The 21,546-nt window shown below is 41.0% G+C and overlaps 2 protein-coding genes across 2 annotated transcripts; both read left to right on the top strand.

The window, feature by feature from the left end:
• Positions 1-8,188: 8,188 nt before the first annotated feature.
• On the top strand, positions 8,189-12,029 carry fgg (fibrinogen gamma chain; the record flags this gene model as incomplete). The annotated part of the gene is made up of 9 exons (XM_080520993.1): positions 8,189-8,258; positions 8,351-8,398; positions 8,507-8,690; positions 8,915-8,999; positions 10,032-10,162; positions 10,523-10,656; positions 11,098-11,282; positions 11,438-11,715; positions 11,845-12,029. Exons 1-9 carry the CDS (start codon positions 8,196-8,198, stop codon positions 12,027-12,029), a joined length of 1,293 nt encoding a protein of 430 aa, XP_080377119.1. The 5' UTR covers positions 8,189-8,195.
• Positions 12,030-14,876: 2,847 nt separating this feature from the next.
• plrg1 (pleiotropic regulator 1) lies at positions 14,877-21,546 on the top strand. The gene is made up of 15 exons (XM_080521182.1): positions 14,877-15,011; positions 15,214-15,320; positions 16,047-16,180; positions 16,279-16,332; positions 16,423-16,516; positions 17,153-17,243; positions 17,338-17,436; positions 17,525-17,617; positions 18,466-18,615; positions 18,709-18,810; positions 19,901-20,003; positions 20,120-20,228; positions 20,499-20,638; positions 20,760-20,953; positions 21,045-21,546. Exons 1-15 carry the CDS (start codon positions 14,994-14,996, stop codon positions 21,102-21,104), a joined length of 1,548 nt encoding a protein of 515 aa, XP_080377308.1. The 5' UTR covers positions 14,877-14,993; the 3' UTR covers positions 21,105-21,546.

Raw genomic sequence — 21,546 nt, 5'->3', positions numbered from 1 at the left:
GGATTTTATCAGTTTTTACACTGAAATTGGTTCTATCACAAACAGCACAACTGACAGAAACAGTGAAGTCGAGACATGGTGGAAATGCTTACATCTCTGTAATGATCCAAAACATTTCATCGATTTAGCATGTCATGTGGGCCAGTGGTCAGGAAAAATATAGACGGACAAGGTAACAAACCGACCTATTAAGTGGAAGACAAACGCTCACTTGCCTCACAAGCGGGTGGCAGGAAGATCCCCAATGTGTCTTTACAATCAGAGGGGATTTCAAGTTGTGCCTTTGTCATAAATCAAATTTCAACCATCTATGGAAGACTTCAATGTAGTGACGACACAGCAACCACAAGCAAGCATTCGAGTTAGGGAAACCCTGACATATTGTCGTTGAAGAAAGGGGTTCCTTCATCATTGCAACACCGCCTATTGTAATAATCCCCTCAGTGAGGCCTTTCTGTACCACCAAAACATTGTCATTACTTTTTTAAAACCTTTTTTATAAAACGTGTATTTCATCAACTTCATCCATAAACAGTAAAGAAAACTCACAGTCCTATTTCAATCCCTTAATGTCACAATAGAATGTAAACAAATGACATCTACTGATACAAAAAAAGACAGTTTATTGATCACAATGAGGAAATTATTTCTCCCGATTTAGATTTTCTTCATACAGTTAACAGTATTACATATTCACTTTCACTATAGCTGGGATTTCTTTTTGTGAATAATTTATATTTATTTCGACAATAAACTTTTTTAAATGTACTACTTTTTAAACTTGTGCTTGTTCAGATCTGTTTTCAACAGATGCATTTTAAACAGAAATTCAATCAATGGCCTTGTATGTTTCACTGCATTTAACTAAATCTAGAGGAGGTTGAAAACTTTCTCATTTTGTTTAATTATCTAATTTCAATATGTTTCAACATGTAACTTCTACTTCAGACATTTAAGGCTAATTAAGCACCAAAATAAAGGCTTGCTGAGCCTGTTCTGGATCAACCATGATAAAAGACTTTGTCCACATTCACTGAGGTTGCATAAGATGAACTGAAGCATTTCTTTGACAAGATTACCTTAATCCTTCAGCCCTCAGTTGTACATCTTTTCACTGAGCAAACACTGTGAGAAACATTGCAGCCTTTTTGATCTTGTGTCTCTGGATCATTTGTAACAGCGCATTTGCTGACCCACATTCTTATAAAGTGGAGAGATGATTGCCGCCGTCCAGCTTATAGCGCAGCTGCTTTTCTGTCTATGGGAAAGTGGGTTTGCCCCACAAAGCATACCCCACATTTGAAGAAGTGTGTGTGATTAATGAGCATATAGCTCCATGCTGTGCATTTCATTACAAGAAATTAATTGCGCTCATAAATTATCAGCAGAGGCAGGATCGTGCGCTCATATCACTGTTTGTACAGTGGGTGTGCTAAAACCAATTGACCCCTTGCTGAATTAAGTTAATATTATATCATTATGCATCATTTAAAGACTAGTCTCTTCAAATGCAGTTAAAGCTGGAGCAAATTCAGCAATAGTGCATGAACCTCTACATTGTGATTATTTTCAATTTGCCTGCAATCTTCCACTCACAACAGGAGCTTGTTTTCTTGACTGATGCAAAATGGAAACACGAGGTCGTGAAAGCCATCTGACACCCTCGTTTTTAGTTAAAGATGCTTTTACGCTGCATATGAGACAGGGCTATACCCTCTCCACTAGTGTTAATGTTTCATGCTGACTGCATAAATTCCTCACATCTCTAACAGGCTTAGCGTTCTGGTTTTATATATATGTAATTAACAGGCTTCTTGAAAGAAAGTTGAAATTACTGCCCCAGGAGTGACCTATTGCAAACTTGCTAAATTCAAATATGCCATATCTTGCTTTCACATAAATTCATTATAACATCAATTTCAATTTCAAAGGATTGGGCACAAATTTTTGTAGAAAGAAATTAAGTAAATGATCCTATAACACATCCCTTATACTGTATATAAAATACATGTACAGTACTGTAATGCATGGAAATCCCTTATTACTTATTGAAAAAACTGTGTTTTTCAGTGAAATTGTAGGGATTTATTGGTGAATCATAAAATCATAAAATAAACCAACACACAATAAACCGTCATGAGTTAACTCAACTGTCACCAGGTGAGCACATTTGCAGTTTACCAGACTGTGACTTCTACAAGATCCCGGTTGGAATTTGGCTCTCAAGAACGCGTTATCACAATGTGAAAAACATCAAGAAATCCTTTATTTAACCTTAGATAACTGTTTTACACGAGGATGAGCCCTCCTGTGATGATCCCTCTTCCCACACTTCATCAGGAAGTGATTATTACTGTTTACACTGATTAATACCAGTGAAGATAATAGAGATTTTTCTCTTGTTTTTTGCTCCTCAGTCCCCAGAATGTCGTCTATCGTCCAACCATCATCATCTGTTAAAACCTGTTAAAAATACATATTTGCAAACAATAAGAGAAGATGTGAATTCCTCAGGGACAAGCCAAAGCCAACAGACATCTCATGGCTTTAGATACTCACAAAGAAAAAGGTTTTGAGCTGCACAAACTGTTCAGTGTTGGTTCTGGTCTTTTTGTTGTGTTCATCTGCAATAACAATAGGAGAAGATAAAATCCTAACAAATGCATCCTTTGAATGTACAATTTATGTATTTTTTTCATTCTTAATGCCGAAGGTGCCTGTTGCAGGTTTGATTCCACGTCTCCCACTGTCCACAAAACTCTGAATTCCTCCCGATGGATGGAATGCGCCATCTTCATCGGTATGTGTGAATGTGAGGAACATAGTTAAAGCTCTTTTGGGGGCTGCTCAAGTGCCATATAAATGGTCAATGGATTTCACTTATAGGGTGCTTTTCAAGTGTTTGACCGGTCCCAAAACGCTTAATCACATTCACCCATTCGCACACATTCACACCCCGATGTAAGCAGCTGACATTCTGACTCAATCGAGCTCTTGGGGTCGATTTGGGGTTCAGTGTCTTGCTCGAGGACACTTCGACAGGTGGAGATGGGGTATAAAACCTGCAACCTTCCGATTGAGAGACGACAATTGAGTGAATTCCATCTACTGAAACATGTTCATCTGTATCAAACGACCGTTTCTTTTGGAGGCAACCAGAGATCAGGACTGAACAGGTCTGAAAGCCCAAACATGATTCGTACGACTGCTTATATCCGTTCCTGTCATCTGCGACGCGACGATACAAAACTGAATGTCGTCGTATGTTTTATACCAGATCACACCATTTTCAGCTGAGCCGACTTACCGTCTGTGGCCGCAGGCTGAACCCTGGCGTGGCATTAAAACAAACCTTTGCACCAACCCCCTTCATCCTGGGGAGATTTACACCATGGTCAAACTGCTCCAGACTTATAGTTGTGACCGATAGGAGACCCTAACAAGGCTCTTTAAATGTAATTCCCACTCGGACCTCTGAACTGTGCTGACTTTGTTTTTGCAGCCCTGAAACTTAAGTTGATTACAGCCACATGAACATACTTCTACGAGATGTAAATATTTTCAGGAAATCAGTTCAGCGCCATACCGCAGCGCCTCGCTTTATGGAGTGAGTGTTTTGGAATGTCAGCAGCGGCACTTAATAAAAACCAGAAAGTCTGAAATGGTTTTCTGTTGCATTGCTTCCTGATAAAGAAGCTCCAGGAATGTTAACCTGGGCATCAGCGTCTGAGCACATCACGGCAAGACAGATCTTAAACATCCCGGACACAGTGCGATCAGAGAACGCCTGCTCCTTCATTTGCACTTTCAGAAAGATAGAGACACTTTCCATCTGGTGTTTCGACACAAAGAGGCCAGTTCAGCAAAAGTTCAGCAGTGTTTAGGTTCACGGGCCTGGCAGTTCATTCTCAGGTCAGCGAGGCTTTATATCTGTCCAGGGACTGTTTCTTTCCACATAATAAAACCAGGTCACACAGAGGTAGTCAAGGTACCATTTATCATCCAGTGTCAACGGAAGGCCAACAGATGAACCTATTTCATCACATGAATCTCCACTGTTTGTTTTGGTCTCATAAAGAGGGTGTGCGTTCCAGCAGCACCTTGAAGAATAATCACAGATTATTCATTGTCAAACAATGCATCCTTTTTCAAACTGTGATGCACATGAAGATGTTGAAAGGACAAAGCCACAGTACAGTGGCCTTCAGTGAAGTAAAACTAACTCCAGGGATCTTAACTTAAGCTTTAACTGCCGATAAATTATACATTTAGTATTTCAGGTCCTCAGCGTTGGATTGTAAAGTCAATTAATCTGTTTCTTGAATGGAATCCGTGCACCTCCAACAATGTGATCTAAAGATCAGGACATATTTTGTTAATAAACCTTGAGAGTACTTTGAACATCTGAAGTAATTTCTTTTCAGATACACTGATTTGTTGCTATGTGAGGGGCAAACTGAAGGTCGGTATAGCTTAAAACACTTTGCAAACAACAAGACAAAATTGTTGTAGTCACCCGACTTTTTTAAAGGTGCCAGTTTGTTTGCAGGCATTATTGTTTCCCAAAAACTAAAGAAACCCTTGAACGTGTTATAGTAGCCTGCATTCCTAACATTGACTTTTACCAGAATAAGAAACAGTGAACTCCTGCAGCAATTGTGTCCAAAACTGTTCGATACTAACACTCTCACTGTTATTCACCCCATTTGTTTTAATTGATTGATGATGTCAGTGATGTTGTAAAGTTAATTTTGTGGGTTTTTTTTGTTTCCATTTCTGATCTATGCCATCTTAGTCCTCGGAAGGTGGGTGGGATTGTAGTCAATTCCAGGTATTTGCAGGCGAAAGACAAAGGTCATGCTGGACAGCTAACCAGTCCCTGACCTGGCTAATAGCTTTAGACTGAAAATCACATGCCAACCTCATACCCATGACCAATTTAGAGATCAGTTACCTTGACAAGAATGCAGTTGTATTAAGGAGGAATATTCCACTCAAACATCTAAAACATTTTTTAAAGCCTTGAGGTCAAAGCTGATCTTGTTGTTGTGAAGCAACAGTGTCATTCACAGCTCTCCTCCACTCACAGCTTATCATATTGTGATTTTTTTACAGACTGTATGCAAGGCTGGAAGTACCATACTATGGTAGGGTGGGGACAGTAATAAGCACAACAGCAATCAGAGATTTCTGACAACCACCAATCGTTGACTTGGACTCAGAAATTTGGTCAAAATCCGACATGTAGTTTTGACATAATCGGTTAAAGCCTATAAAATGAAATCATGATCCAGAATCCAGACCACCTCCTAACTTTAATGGAATCTCACATGGCTTAATATCTATCTGTGGTAGAAAATTCAACGAAATCTGTTCTGCAGTTTTGACGTAATCTTGCTAATAGGCAGACAGACAGATAAATAGACACTGATGATTTTATTGCAGCCTCAGCGAACATAAAAATTCTCAAGGCCAATTTGTGGTGCCATTATGATTATATAATGTAGACAATTACAACCCCACATAATGTCTGCATATAACTATTGGGATTTAGCTAGTTTTAATCACTTAGCTTGGTCAGAGATTTCTATGAAACTTTCTTTTGCTGGAGCTCTACATATAAAATCACTGCACCAATACCATGGACATTTTCTTTCTGGATAAAAATGAAGGTACATCTGAGTAAGAGTTTCTAAAAAAAAAAAAAAACAACATTCTTTAAAGCCAAGTTCAATGACAAGTTCAAGCAGTCTGTTGATAATTTGACAAAGAATGCTGCCAATATTCATGCCATGTCTTCGCTCTCTTAGGATTTTCTTTCTCTGCTTTCTTTTGTTGATCTGCCTCGGAGAGTGTTTGGCTTCAGTTCAGTCAACAACACGTCAGCTGCACATGTTGTTCTAACTAAGTAAGCCCGTAACGTTGCCTCTTTGTGCTCCCAGAAAGTCAGACTGCAGGAAAAATCATTTATAATACAGATGAGATAGACATATGCAAGACACATATAAATAAAACCATCACCCATATTGACAAAGGTTCAAGGTCTTTATTGCTTTTTCCATTCTCATTATTTCTCATGCAAATAAATATGTTACTCAAGATCAGCAGCATACGTAGGCAGAAAGTTTATAGAATAAACCAATTAAATAGAATTAAATATAGACAACAGATCATATAAAGTCCAGTTTGGTGAATGCAGGTAGGATGCTGTACAAGAAACTTAGAAGAATGCCACTGGTGCAAATCCATCAATATTTCACAATGATTAAAAAGAGTAGGAAGATTGCATTGAAGGTATGTGATGTTTTTGTGTCATTTATAATACAAGTTTGCACTACAAGGTGGTGTATTGAGCCAATAACAGAATAAACTGGAGTAAAATAACACTGCATGTGTTGTCAGCCTGATAAGAGGGTGTAATCCTTTCACCCTCCAGACCCAGTCTGACCAAACCTGAGGAAACCAGGTGAAGTACCCACTGGTGTTGAAGTGACTCAACACCGCCACCCAGTGTGCGACAGAAATAATACTCAAATGGTTCATAGTTACACGGATACAAGCGGCTGAAATGAGCTTCCTCCGTAGGGTGGCTGGGCGTACCCTTAGAGATAGGGTGAGGAGCTCAGTCACCAGGGAGGAGCTCGGAGTAGAGCCGCTGCTCCTCCACATCGAGAGGAGCCAGCTGAGGTGGCTCGGGCATCTATTTCGGATGCCCCCCGGACGCCTCCCCAGGGAGGTGTTTCGGGCATGTCCCTCCGGTAGGAGGCCTCGGGGCAGACCCAGGACACGCTGGAGGGACTATGTCTCTCGGCTGGCCTGGGAACGCCTTGGGGTGCCACCGGAGGAGCTGGAGGAAGTGTCTGGGGCGAGGGAAGTCTGGGCAACTCTGCTCAGACTGCTGCCTCCGCGACCCGGTCCCGGATAAAGCGGTAGCCAATGGATGGATGGATGGGTTCATAGTTGCCCTTTAATACGGCCCATAAAACTGACTGGAAGAAACACGGTTAAGCATTTATTGTAGATCTCATGTCATCTGCAGCCCATCCAATGTCTGACAGCAGTGAAATTCAGGTTGAATACATTGTTGCATGAAACATATCTCAATATCAGTGCGTGTGTCTGTGCGTGTGGCCCAAGGACTAGTCAGAAAGTATGTAAGCACAATTATATACACAATACAATCTTGAAAAGAGGAAAGAGTGAAGGGAAAAAATGTACAAATGTTTCCATAAGTAATGTTTCCATAACTCTTTACGTAAGTTCAAGATCAGTGACCACTTGTTGAACCTCATCAACAGTTAAATGTCTTTTTTTCTCAGTTAAAGATGTAATAAGCAGATGACAGGCATCCGGTGACATATTATCAGTTTAAAAACCAACATCCTTGATGGATTGATCTCCTTTTTTTCCTCCAACGTGTTATCAGTCTCAGTCCTGTCTTATCTTATAACAGGTTGCTCCATTCAGTTCAGGATTTCAAATAAAACAATGCCAGTTTCACATTACATTTGTAATGTCATTGTCAAGCTGTAAATGATGGTCAAAGGAACATGAGACGTTATTGAGACATTGACCTTTATTGTTGTTTTAAAGCCACCATTGGCTTTTTTTTCCAAGAAATTCTTTCAGAGGAAGGGATCTCTATTATGTGCTTCTACTTAAATGCCCTACTTCCATGATACAACAACACTGTAGCATTAAAGTTTTACATTTTCTATTAACTTCACCCAAGTAGCTCTAACATTTTTAGTTAGGAAAAAAAGAAAAAGAGGGGTACCGCTGGAGTCAATTTCATGATCAAAAGACAAATCCCAACAAGAGTCCTTCACTCTTTTAGCTTGAATATAATCTCCATTTTATTAGCAATCTAAAACTGGCATGTCATTGTGTGCTTCACCTGCAAATATGGACTAAGAAAACCTGAGTCATCATTACCGACATGGAGATGTGTACAAATGTACAATGTTTAGCACACAACCCTCTCCTGATAGCTAAACCATAGCCATTGACTGACCCTGCCAGATCGGGGAAATGACTACTGTCAGACGTTTGAGTCATAGGTTTTTCACAACAAAGTCAGCGGGGTGTTTGTTTGTTGAGCCACTTATCAGGGGCTGCACAGAGGACCTTGGTCATATAAATATCCCGCAGAGTTGCGCAGTGCCGTCAGTCCAGGCAGAGACAAAAAGCACAACATGGCTCCATCACTTCTTGCAACAGCAGGAGGACTTTTGTTACTTTTCTCCTTCTCGTCAGCAGTAAGTCACCCCCGATATATTTCTTATTTCAAAAAACTGTTGTGAACATTAAAACAAATAGATATTATAATATCTATTTTATTTTCGTGTAGCAAATCAGAGGAGACAACCTTGCAACATGCAATCCGAATGATGGCTTTGTAAGTATGCATGTATAGACTATGATCTCGTACAGTGTTGCAGTGGGAATTATGTTTCCATGAACATTCATTGGTGGAGTGTTGAATTAGTTTTGTGCTTTGTTGTAGGGGAAACAATGTCCCACTACGTGTGGTGTGGCCGATTACATGCTGAATTATTGGAGCAGAGCAGACCATGAACTGGACTCGATGCAAAAGGCACTAGAAACGATTACTAATTTGACCCAAGAGGCGGAAGAAACTATTGTCTACATGAAAGACTCAACGACTTCAGCTCAAAAGAGCCAGCCAGGTAACGGACTTCAGTTGGTGCCACTAATTCATCACCTCACAATCACCATCAACACTAGTCTGGAAACCACTGCATTATTTTTTTGTTTGTAGTTTTTTTTTGAATATATTTGTAACACACATAAGTTGGTATTTGTTCCAATGTGTACTATGAATAAAATTGTACGCATAGACTTTTCATATATATAAACTAAACTGCCTGTTGTTTTTTTTTCTTCTTTTCAGACGCGCATTACAAAAAGTCAACAAGTATGTTGGATGACGTCCTTCGATTTGAGAAGACCATCATTGCACAAGAACAGCAAATATTGTAAGTTAACAACAAACGAAACATCCTCCCATGCAGTATCAGGAAATTGAAGAGTGGTTTTCATGTCGTTTATTAGTTGTACATAATAGTTCACGACTGTGAAAGCCACCAAAGTTTTATCCTCACTACAGATAGACAAATTGTGACCGACGACTTCAATAAGGACTTTTTATGGCAACATTTTTATCAAGTAAATAAAGAAAACTGTATTCCCATAAATAAAGTTCATCAGCTTGTATGTATTTGAAATTTTTCAAACAACAATTCGCAATATTGTAATTACATTTGATATAGAGAATTAATGCAGTTAAACAGGCCTCTTTCCCTTTCTTCACCTGAAGAATCAATTCAGCAATATTGTTCAGAAAGTGGCTCATTGGCCATAGAAGTATAAATCCAGACAGTGAATAGTGTCAGTTCCCAATGTTTAGTGAGATTTTCAGAGGAGGGAAAAAAGTAATTTTGGTAATCTGCATTTCCCTGAAACCTCATTAAACTTCTTCTCAACAGCTCATGAGAAAAGCTTGTGAACGTTGATGCACTCCTACAACTTAAACTCAGTATTTTGTTCCAGGTGTGACATTGAAATGCTTCCTTGCAAGTTAAAAACAAAAAGTCCACTATGAAGTGATAGGATGGTTGATATAAAAGTTGGAAGGCTCTTTTACTATTCGTCACATTATGAGTCAGGATTGTACTTATAAGTGGCCTTTTTTTTTTGCCAACATGGTGCCGTTGCTGCCCACACACTCGGGTCAATGCACTCCAACCTGAACAGAGGTCATGGACTCTTTTGCCGCCCACACATCTTCCCCCTGTTGACCTCTGCTGGCCTCACCACTTCACATAGTCGTTTTTTTCCTTTTTTCATGCTACACTTTTTCATTAGTTTTTTTCTTTCCATAAATGTGAAGGTTATTATTTCTTTATCTCTGAAAGCTGTCATGGTTTTCTGATGTCTGTGTAGAAATCCAGGAACTTATCCACTCAGGAGATGGTGCCTACAGTTCATATTTCTTTCCCTCTTTTTAGTGAACTTCAAAATCTAATTGAATCCAATGAGAGGCGAATGGGAGACTTGAAACAGCTTTCCGTTCAGCTGCAGCAGAAGTGCACTGAACCGTGCAAAGATACTGTGGAGATCCAAACTACAACAGGAACAGGTAACGCAAAGAAATACAAAAAAAAAAAAAAAAACAACAACGTGTGACCCTCAGCCGTTCGTTCCTATTTCCCAAGCAGCTTCTCAGTTCTTGCCTCATCTACACAAAATGTGTCCTTGTGGAGTATTTACACAGAGACAAAAATCAATGTGAGGCATCAGTGCAGAGCAAACACATCCCACACATTTAAAACTTTGAGACTGAAATGTTCAGCGCGTATAATCATTAAACTATTCAAATCAGCAAGCGGAAATTATGAACATGACTCATTATGCCTGCATTTAACACCAGATGCCTTCGTTATACCAGTCAAACACACATTTTTCACCCTGATTTTTATTGTGACTTTTGTTCCATCAGATTGCCAGGATATTGCAAACAAAGGCGCCACTACCAGTGGAATTTACTATGTGAAGCCGTTGAATGCAAAGGAGCAGTTCCTGGTCTACTGTGAGATTGACAGCTTCGGACGCGGTTTCACAGTCCTACAGAGGGTATGCTATTAGATATGTGCCAGCCTTTTTATTGATTCATTTCACACTAAAGGTAATTTTTTTTAATTTTGTTTATTTTAAAATAATTACATAAGGATGTATGATGTGCTATTATTGTGCTAGTAAACCTGGGTACTAAATGATTCATGATAAACATTGAAAAGCGAGACCTTCCACAGGACCTCTGATTGCTTAAAGCAATATTCTACTTTTATCGGATGAAATTTGCTTTCATATAAAACAAGTTTGTGATTCCTTACATATGGTGCAGATATACGTTAAGAGAACTTGAATCAGGCAACGAGAAAACTATGGTCACCTCTCCTTTTGAAACTCCCAATTCTGCTTAAGATTTTCACGGAGCCCCTCCATAAACTCTTTTTATATGGGCGCACTCGAGGCCAGTGAATCCTAACTCCGGCCACTTCCTCATGCCCACAGAGACGGGACGGCAGCGTGAACTTCCACAAGGACTGGAACCAGTACAAGAACGGCTTTGGGTATCTCTCCCCAGACGACACCACCGAGTTCTGGCTGGGCAACGAGAAGATCCACCTGCTGACGGCCACCAACACCATGCCAACCGTGCTGAGGATAGAACTTGTAGACTGGGAGGGCAACAAAAAGTACATACGCACGCATATGTTAAAACTGATTACATAAGAAGGGGTCAGAGGGATTTGCCGACAAAGCAAACAGGCTCCTCCAATAATGAGGTTGTCCTCTGGGGGTTATCCAAACTGTAACCCCCCCGATGCCTCCGTCATATGTTTTCTTACAGGTATGCTGACTACAACATGTTCAGACTTGGCTCGGAAGCCGACATGTACCGTCTGACCTACGGCTTCTACTTTGGCGGCGACGCCGGAGACGCCTTCGACGGCTTCGACTTTGGAGACGACCCGAGCGACAAGTTCTACACGTCGCACAACGGCATGCAGTTCAGCACCTTCGACAAAGACAACGACAAGTACGATGGCCACTGTGCTTTGCAGGACGGCTCCGGTTGGTGGATGAACAGATGTCATGCTGCACACCTGAACGGAAAATACTACCTGGGTAAGACCCGTTGGCTATGAACCAACACCAGAGTCTTTATGGTGCAGTTTGCCTTAGGCACACAAAACACACCGAGCCGTGGGTGTGAATCGGCGCGAGATGCCAACCTGCTCTGTCCCGTTGATCCAGGTGGAAGGTACACGGAGAAGGATGCGGGTGAATTCGGCTACGACAACGGCATCATCTGGGTCACATGGCACAACCGCTGGTACTCCCTGAAGGAGACCACGATGAAGATCATTCCTCTCAGCCGCCTCACAGCAGGTGGACAGCAGGCCGGTGCCAAACAGTTTGGAGGACTCGGAGATCATTAAAAGCAGATGTCGTGGCCGGCCCTGGTTTGCTTTATGACAGCCCTCAAGCCCCTTTTAGATCCAATAAAACGCCTCCATGGAAAAGTTTCTGACTTCATGATGTGTTTTTTTTTCTGTGATCTCGGCACGGTTTAGTAATCTGACTCTGCAGGGTGATCAGATCTGGATGATCTTAAATTCCCGTCCTCCTCAGTGCTGTTTTGTTTTTTTTCTTTTGCACTAAATAAACATCTTTTCTTTACGACATTTTTTTGGTCATGACTTCATTGGACTTTCTTCAGTCTGGACTCACAACAGCAATAAAGCTCAGGTGGCAAACAGCTGTTTTATTAACACACATGGAGATTAAACAGAAGAAAGTGGTTGAACGAATGAAGTTCATACCTGACACATGTCTGAATAGACTCAACTCATTGGCCTCATTTTCTTTGTCATGATACATGTGTCCAGTAAACTAAATAAACACTGTCATATAACTTTATGCTTTTTCCACTTCATTTTTTGTATAATAGCATCAATATGTGTACAACAAAATGTCAACTTGTTAAATTGGCCCTTTGTTTTCTTGTATCACATTTTGCATGGCATGGCATTTCGATCATTATTACAACATTTTAAGCACAGCAGCTTGGGAAAATAACATATTGAAATGTGACAGCTACTTTGAATAATAAGAGCAAGCTGGCCACGTCAAACTCCTCTTCTGGTAATAAAATACCACATTTAAAAGATATGTAACTGAATAAATGTGGCTTTAATAGTTCCTTAGAATCAAACAATCATTAAAATGTCAGATTTCACAATATGTCTAAAAGCTTTCCGAAAAGGCTCCCTTATCCCAGTATAATTTTTAAAAGTTTAAATTAAATTATAAGTGATCTTTTTAGACACTTATAATTATAGAAACTCACTGGCTGAAGGTTTGAAGATCTCTTTATGAGTTTAAAATAGCAATTTATTGAGTGTGTCGCATGTGACCCAAACAGAATTGATAGTTCTAATTTACATCAACCTTCATCATTTCATCCATTCATCCTCTGCGGCGGCAGGTTGAGCTCAGGATTCAAGGTCGCCGATGGTGATCGTGGCTGGCTGTACATGAAGCCACGATCCTCCCTGCACAGGCTACCAGTCAATCACAAGGCATTTATTATATATTTTATACTTTAATGCTGTTGGAGTTTCGTTTTCCTCATCCTGATATTAGAGTTAAACTTCACATTTCATCTTGCATACTGGGCCAGCTTTGACGTTATAAGCATGCTCTGCTTTTGCCCTGATAAAGCCCTTCACAGGGAGTTGCACTTTGTAAGACTGAACTGTGCGGTCAGCTTTTCAGGACACCAAAACCGTTTGTGGCCAAGTTCTTTTGGTAGTGTTCTCAAAACATCATGGTTGTCATGTTTATTTTGATCCGCATTTGCACAGTACTTTGTTTGCTTTGCACTGGTTGTACTTGTCCCCACGCATCATCAGACCTTGCTTCCATCACCTTGCCGTAAGGTTCAATTCCACCTCGCTTATATTTTCATGAATGCATCAGAACATCAATACACTTTATTTGGTTTGATGTCAGACACATAACATCCTCCCCCCCAAAAAAAACCTTTTATATAGTTAACCACATAAACTATCTAAAACATGTTTTCTAAAGCCTCCCTGGAGGCACGGAGTTAACAATGAATTGTCATTTCAGTGGTTTGGGGTTTGAGTTGATCCGATTTTCATTTTTGAGGCTCACCCAATAAACGGTGGAAAAATCTAATTGTGTTTTACCACCTTTTGTTCTTAGAATCCAGAAAAATTCTTTCCAAGCTTTGTTATTTAATTAATCATGGCAAGCCTCCCCCTGCTCTAACATCAATCAAAGCTCTCTTTCCTCCAACGAGTGCAAAAGTCTTCTACCCAAGTTGTTACCTGGTTTAAAGGATGTGATTAAATCTCTCCACATTGATTTACTGTCGATAAACTGACTGAATGAGGCAGTTTAAACAAGTGTACCAATGAGCTGGCATGGCTCTGTTGCCTCACTAATGTGGTGTGTGCTCTCCTGCCGTCTGAGATCCAGAAGGGGAGCACTATAGTACTCAGACAGTACTCAGGTTAGTGACCAAGCATCTGTGGTGTTCATTTAGATAAATGTTTCATTCTCGTAATTTTTATTTTGTGGTCACTGGATGACTCAGTAAAACTGGGCCACTTTTTGATAAATCATTACAATGGGAGACTCTGAACTGCTGTTAATAAGGGCTGGTCATTTGTAATAAAACAGTCCCGTATCAACTTCACTTTTAATGAATTGGACAACATTAACAAATGGTAAATGGACTTCACTTATACCGTGCTGTTGGGAACTGGAGGGAAATTCTTTTCAAAAACTAAACAGTAATATCGATATTATTACCTCGACTCTTTCCTACTCTTCATTCTCAGAATCCTCTTCAGTCGGTTCAATACAAAATTCTATTACAGATTTTTTTAAACCATTAGAACAAGGTTGGTTTTGGGCCTGAATAGAGAATGTTTGGCTGTACCAAAACCTTCCACTATCTCTGTTAACTTTTGGATTCGATAGAGAACAGTCAATGTTATTTGTTGTGTAAACAGAATGTGGTACAAAAGGTGAAACAGTCACATATTTGTAACAACCACTGAAAAAAAAAACCTCTCTGTATGTGCATATTAAAAAGTCAATATTCACAATGTTTACTTTTTTGTGCGAGACATTCTATAGGTGAAAAACGGAACACTTGCATTACTTCATGACTGGTTGTAGTTACACATCCGCGCCTGTCGGGGCGCTCGTTAATCTGTGGCACTGTTTTGTGATGTTTACTTCCGGGTTCCGTTTCCGCTCTCCAGTGCTCATGGCTTTACGTTTGTGAAGAATAGCGAGTTTAGCGAAGCGATTTACACGGCAAATAGGAATAATATCACGAGTTGCGACAAGAGCGGATAACTTTTATGAGCACAATGACTGAGGTGAGACGTTTTTAACATCTCTAGTTTGTTGCTTGTCGTTCCCGCCGAGCTCACGCGTGCCGGCGCCGTCTATTTCCTGGGAGCCGCTTACTTAGTTTAACCTATTTGTTTACCTATTGTATTATGATATACATTCTAACTCGTTCAGGCGGTGTCTTCTTCGTGCTGGCTAATATGGTGTTTGTATTAATGTGGTCCGCAGGATGTGCAGAAGCATTCAGTCCACACCCTGGTGTTCAGGTCTTTGAAAAGGAGTCATGATATGTTTGTGTCCGACCATGCGAAACCTGTGTCTCAGGATGAAGAAAGGTAACTCATCATCATCATCATCGCACTTTTCTACATTGCTTTGATTACTTTCATTACTCCACTCTCAGCTAAACTCACGCCAACACACAGGAACTTTAACCAACAGAACACAATTTAACCTGAACATTGCAACATGGATTAATTCAACGACCAAGACAAATGGTGGAAGGAGTGGTGTGGTGGATCAAGTCATCTTGTGATCCACTGGTTTCCGTGGTGACAGACGATGTGAATAATATTTTAAGCACAAACATAGCAACTTAAACAAACAAACAAACAATCCATGGCATAGAAAAAAGTGCACACAAACCACATAATAAATGTTTTTTGTACACTTTCTCTTTCGTTATATACAGAAGTCTAAAACGATATTGTAAACATTAACGCCATGTATACCTTTCCACTCTAAAAATCTTGTCACCCCAAATACAGTGACAGACTGATGTATTTTTACTGCAAAGGTGTTTAATTTAGATGGAAAATGGAGCAACATGATAACTCGGAGGGGGGAAATGGCCAAATGTTAGAGTGAGCATAAAAAATATAAATAAAAACTTTCCGTTTATGTCTTCAAATATTGTCCTCTGAAACAGCTTTTCCTCTTGAACTTGACCGAAGGCTCTGTTAGCACCGCTCCATACATTGAAAAAGTTCTGGTTCCATCAACCAAAATGAGCTTCACGGGGGTTTTGATCAAGGCGCACCATTTGTTTCCTGTATTTACAGCCACAAGCTGAAGGTTGGTGTGAAATTAAAAGCCGATTATAGTGCAGTTCTGCACATGCCGATCCTGAAGGAAGCGAAAGGCAGACCACAGCTTCCACCTCACCTGCAAGGGGCCGGCGACTATGCTCAGCCAGGTGTGTAAATAACATAGTGTCCCGTTCCATCTCATATTTAGGAGGAAAAAATACTGTCTTAAGAATGTGTTGTAATAAACTTCTACTTTCTGCTTTAGGGGACGATCCAGATTACTTAATCACTGGGACACATGCTTATCCCTCTGGACCTGGTAAATACTGATTATATGAATTGTTTTTCGGCCTCTGTGTGAGCAGCATCGGCATCATTTCGGTTTTTCTAACTACTTTTTGCTGCACAGGAGTGGCGTTGACTGCAGAGACAAAGATGCACAGGAATCCCAGTGAGGCAGGAGTACACTCCATGGCGTTGGCTTTACCGCCTTCACAGGCCAGGTAAACGTGTCGGCATGCAACGTAAAAGTCTAATACAGGGGTGTCAAACTCATTTCCACCGAGGGCCACATCAGCATAGGGCCAAATGTAACTAAATGTAAACAAATATCATGTAAAACAAACGTAACTACTCAATTTTAAATAACTGACTTTTTTACTTATTCATATTACAAATATTAGTTGCTGTGTTAAGTCTAACTTTGGCATAGTTCGCTCTGCTTGGTGTCAAAATGTGGACTTATATTGTCTCCTTGACAACCGACACGCCTCAGAACACAAAAGACAAACAGTACAGACATGTGTTCTCCTTCCCGTCGTTCATGAAACATCCTTTCATCTGCATCCATTTTTCTCTTCCTGGACATTTTGGGATTGTTGAAAATTGCATTGATGTTTATACTCTGCAATCTTCACGGGTAATATAATATTTATTCATTTGATCGGAACAACACACATTAATGAACAATCATATACAAATTGTACGCCACATTTGGCCCGCAGGGTTTGAGTTTGACACATGTGGAATAGTAGTTTGTGTTGTAAAAAGCTAAAGTATTATCCTTAATTTAATTCCTCGTTTCTTTACGTGTAACCCCCCCCACCCCCCCCCCCCCCCCCCCATATTGTTAATTCCAGGCAGGACGCCATTCGCACAGCAGCCAGTGTTGCAGACATCCATCGACACGCAGGCGGAGCAGAAAGAGTTCACCCACCGTCGACCGCAGTGGTGGGCCGCCACGTTTCCTCTCTCACTTGGATCTGTTGACTCATTTAACGGCGAAGAATTGCGCGACAAAAAAGCTTGCATTTTTGTTTTCCAGTCTCTCCTGGAGGGAGGGGCCACCAGAAACTCTGCGCTCATGCGGAGAACTCCAACGATGCCCAAACCTCAGTGGCACCCACCGTGGAAACTGTTTCGGGTCAGAAGACTGGCTCGTTTGCAAGAATATCTCTGCATTAGTGTCCCGACTTGTTTTTTTTTAATGCTGCTCATTTTTTTTCTGGCAGGTCATCAGCGGCCACCTTGGCTGGGTGAGGTCTATCGCCGTGGAGCCGGGGAACCAGTGGTTTGTCACAGGGTCTGCAGATCGAACCATCAAGGTGAATCTGCTGAAAATCCTCTTTTATCATCCATCGATGCCAGAAGTGTTCTTGTAAATATTGTCTAAATGAATTGCAGATAAAATGCAGACATGTTCATCTTTATGAATTAAAAAAAAAAAGACAAAACACACAAGCTTAAACAATATAAAATTCTTAGTGTGCAGTATGCTGTCATGACAGTTTTTGGAAATGCTTAAACTGGCTTTATTGTGCTTAAAACAAGCTTCGTCTGCTTGCAAACTGTTTCCTGGATTAGATTTTACTCCAGACACAGACCGATTTAAAAACCTCTAAATACACCAGTTGCAGGACGTGACGTGTTTCAACAGCACATCATAGCAAATACACACGGTGGAGAAACTCCTGCTGCTTTTTGGGCAGATATTTGTTTTATGTGTGATGATTTTGAGTCTCTATATTTGTTTATATGTTAAAGACATCATTCAACCTTTCCACACATGTTAAAGATGTGTGGACGGAAGAGCCCAGCCTGTGTGTTTGTCAGCATGAAAGCTCCTGTTTGAATGTAGTAATAATGATAATAGAATAATAACTTCAAGGCAACAGTTTAGGGAGTCGTAGAGAGAGATCATAACGTGATCCCAGCATCTCTAACAATGTTGATTGTGTTGTACATCATTGAGGACTGAACCTCTTTACCTGGTCTATTGATGCAGTGATGCTTTGCTCTTAAACGCATTTCTTTTAGTTTCAGGATTATCCAAAGCTTTTCTAGTGTTTGCAGGTGCAGTCTTTGACCTCTAGGTGGCACTCTGAATACAGGGAGTCCGTGACACTCTTTGGTTTACTTGAGGGCTGCCTCTTTTTTTTTTTTTTTTTGACAGATCTGGGATCTGGCGAGTGGAAAGCTGAAGCTCTCTCTGACGGGACACATCAGCACGGTGCGCGGCGTGGCGGTGAGCACCCGCAGCCCGTACCTCTTCTCCTGTGGAGAGGACAAGCAGGTCAAATGCTGGGATATGGAGTACAACAAGGTATGCAGTGTTCCAAGCCGCCATACTGAACCTTCAGTAATTCCCCCCCCATTGGTTCGGGTTTCCTGAGAAAGTGCTCTTATGTGCTCGCAGGTGATCAGGCACTACCACGGACACCTCAGCGCCGTGTATGATCTGGATCTACATCCGACCATCGACGTGCTCGTGACCTGCAGCAGAGACGCCACGGCGAGGGTGAGAGACATCTGTGATCTGGTTGACCATTTCTACCAAACTGTGTAAACTATTATCACAAGACGGGGAACTTGAACTCATCCCCTCTCGGAAATAAAAGACGTCAAAATATAAAGAACAATATAATGAAAAAGTCCTACATATTTAACTATGCTTTTTTAATATATTCAAGATCGGACTTATTACTGTTTATTGTCAAATCGATTGAATCCACTTTTTTTTTCTTTTTTTTTTACTTATCAGACCCGCTGACAGTTTGAGGGTCAATGGTGTTATTATTTTATTACAGTGGTCACATAGAGTCCAGCCTGATCTCGGTAAAAAGATAACTTACAAATCTTCCCCTTTCTTTTAGTGCAAAGGGGTAAAATTCATTAAAAAAAGTCATCTAAGTTAACCTCATTTTTTTAACTTTTATCATGAAACAGGAACAGTCCCACTTTTCTTCTTCTTTTTTACATTTGTGAGGCCTCCCGGTGACTGATACAGTCAAATGCCCTAAAAAATTGTCCTCCGTTTATGGCTGCTCTTCGATCTTTAAATCTTTTTTATCCAAACAATGAAACAGATTATTTAACTTCAGAACCATGTGAAAGCTTGTCTGCTGCAGTTTTTGGGTCAATTTCTGCCGCCTTCATCTTTTCATGAGTGCGATCAGAAGTACATAATTTATTGAAATTGGCAGTTTTTCTTTTTTGAAAATGGTGTTGGGAGTGTCTGGCTTTTGCTTGAAGCTCCTGGTGAAGGACATGAACTGTGGCATGTGAGCGCCCTCTAGAGGCAGGTGGAGGAAAGTCATGGATGCTCTTTCAAAAGAAGCATCAATATAAAAACATAGAAAACATTACTTTTTTTTTTTTTTATGAGCATCTTGTCTCAAAGTTGTCTGTATTTACCGACCCCATTTTTTCAGCTCTGATATGTTTTTCTATGCTGCAGGTCATATTTAATATTTTCTGAGTAGCGGAGTGTCGACAGTAACATCTACAATACAAAGTTTTGCCGAATAAGAGAAAGTCGCCGATACGTTGATGGAGCTTCTGTTTGGTTTAATCGTTTCACTCACCGCACTTTCCGTCTGCGTGTTCAGGTGTGGGACATCAGGACGAAAGCCAACGTGCACACGCTCACAGGTCACACCAACACGGTGGCCACAGTGAGATGCCAGGCAGCAGAACCACAAATCATCACGGGTCAGTACATTTTGCGTCTTCGAGACGCGCCTCACGTTTTAGTAAAACTACAGAGCGACATGGCGACACGTTAAAGCTGCAGCCACACTGACTGGTTTGTTGGTGGCTTTGTGCAGGAAGCCACGACTCCACCATCAGACTGTGGGATCTGATCGCTGGGAAAACCAGAGCCACTCTGACCAACCACAAGAAGTCCGTCCGAACTCTTGTGCTGCACCCCAGACAGTGAGTACACACACACACACACACACACACACACACACACACACACGTTTTCAAACATGAGGCCCGTGGCCCAAACCTGGTTTGCAAGAGGCTTCACTTCTGCCAAACTGCCAAGCGAAATGTTTGTTTTTGTGCAAATATAAACATTGTCATGACATATACTCTGTGCCACAACAAAGAAAAGCTTTACATTTAAAAGTTCTTTATTTTATCAATCCAGCCCAGTCGACCCCCCTGCGCTATTATAAATCTGTATTCTGTCCTCCACAGATACACGTTTGCTTCTGGATCCGCCGATAACATCAAGCAGTGGATGTTCCCAGACGGCAACTTCATCCAGAACCTGTCGGGCCACAACGCCATCATCAACACTCTGGCTGTGAACTCTGACGGCGTCTTAGTGTCTGGAGGTAAAACAAGAAGGAAGAAAGAAAACTGTCCACTATTGTGTTTTGTATATTTTTTTTAATTAAGTTGTGTTTGACACGTGACGCTTGATGACAGTACGATGGTTTTCTTTCCCCTCTCCAGCCGACAACGGGACCATCCACATGTGGGACTGGAGGACGGGCTACAACTTCCAGCGGATCCACGCCGCCGTGCAGCCCGGATCTCTGGACAGCGAGTCGGGAATATTCGCGTGTTTGTTCGATAACTCGGAAAGCCGACTCATCACAGCAGAGGCCGACAAGACCATCAAGGTTTACAAAGAAGACGACACGGCTGTAAGTCATTTTATTGTTTATTGGGATTGTTTTACTTTTTTTTTAGTAATTGCAGCAGAAAGATCTTTGACCACTCTTTTCTCTCCTGCAGACTGAAGAAAGTCACCCGATCAACTGGAAACCAGAAATCCTCAAGAGAAAAAGATTCTAGAGGGTTTTTGTTTTTTTTTCTTTCATCACATTTTCTACCAACTTTTGTTGCAAACACATTAAAAGTTTAGTTTTTATCCATCAAGCAAACTCCCCCTCAATTACTTAAACGGCAGATTTGCTTCCCGATCGTCGGTTTTACTCTAAATACCATCTGCAGTCCTTGTCGTACGACGCTAGTCCAACGAAGCGGCCATTTTGAACGGCCAGGAACCTCCCGGACTGTTTGTTCTTGATGACGACGGCTCTGCGGTGACTCTGGTCCGTCTGGTCCACCAGCAGCAGCCACTCTTCGGCTTCAGAGGGTCGGGCCTCGGAGTGGACCTCGTCCCTGCTGCAGTCGAAGCCTGCGGATGAAAACGTTTGAAAATGAAATGTTTTGCATTAAATCAACAAAGTTTCCAGTTGTACAGACAAAGAAGCAAATGTCGCCTTTTTTTACA

Source organism: Blennius ocellaris (assembly GCF_963422515.1).
Source record: "Blennius ocellaris genome assembly, chromosome: 3".
NCBI classification, from domain to species: domain Eukaryota; kingdom Metazoa; phylum Chordata; class Actinopteri; order Blenniiformes; family Blenniidae; genus Blennius; species Blennius ocellaris.
The sequence above is the reverse complement of the archived record's forward strand: the minus strand, read 5'-3'. Positions and strand labels throughout refer to the sequence as shown.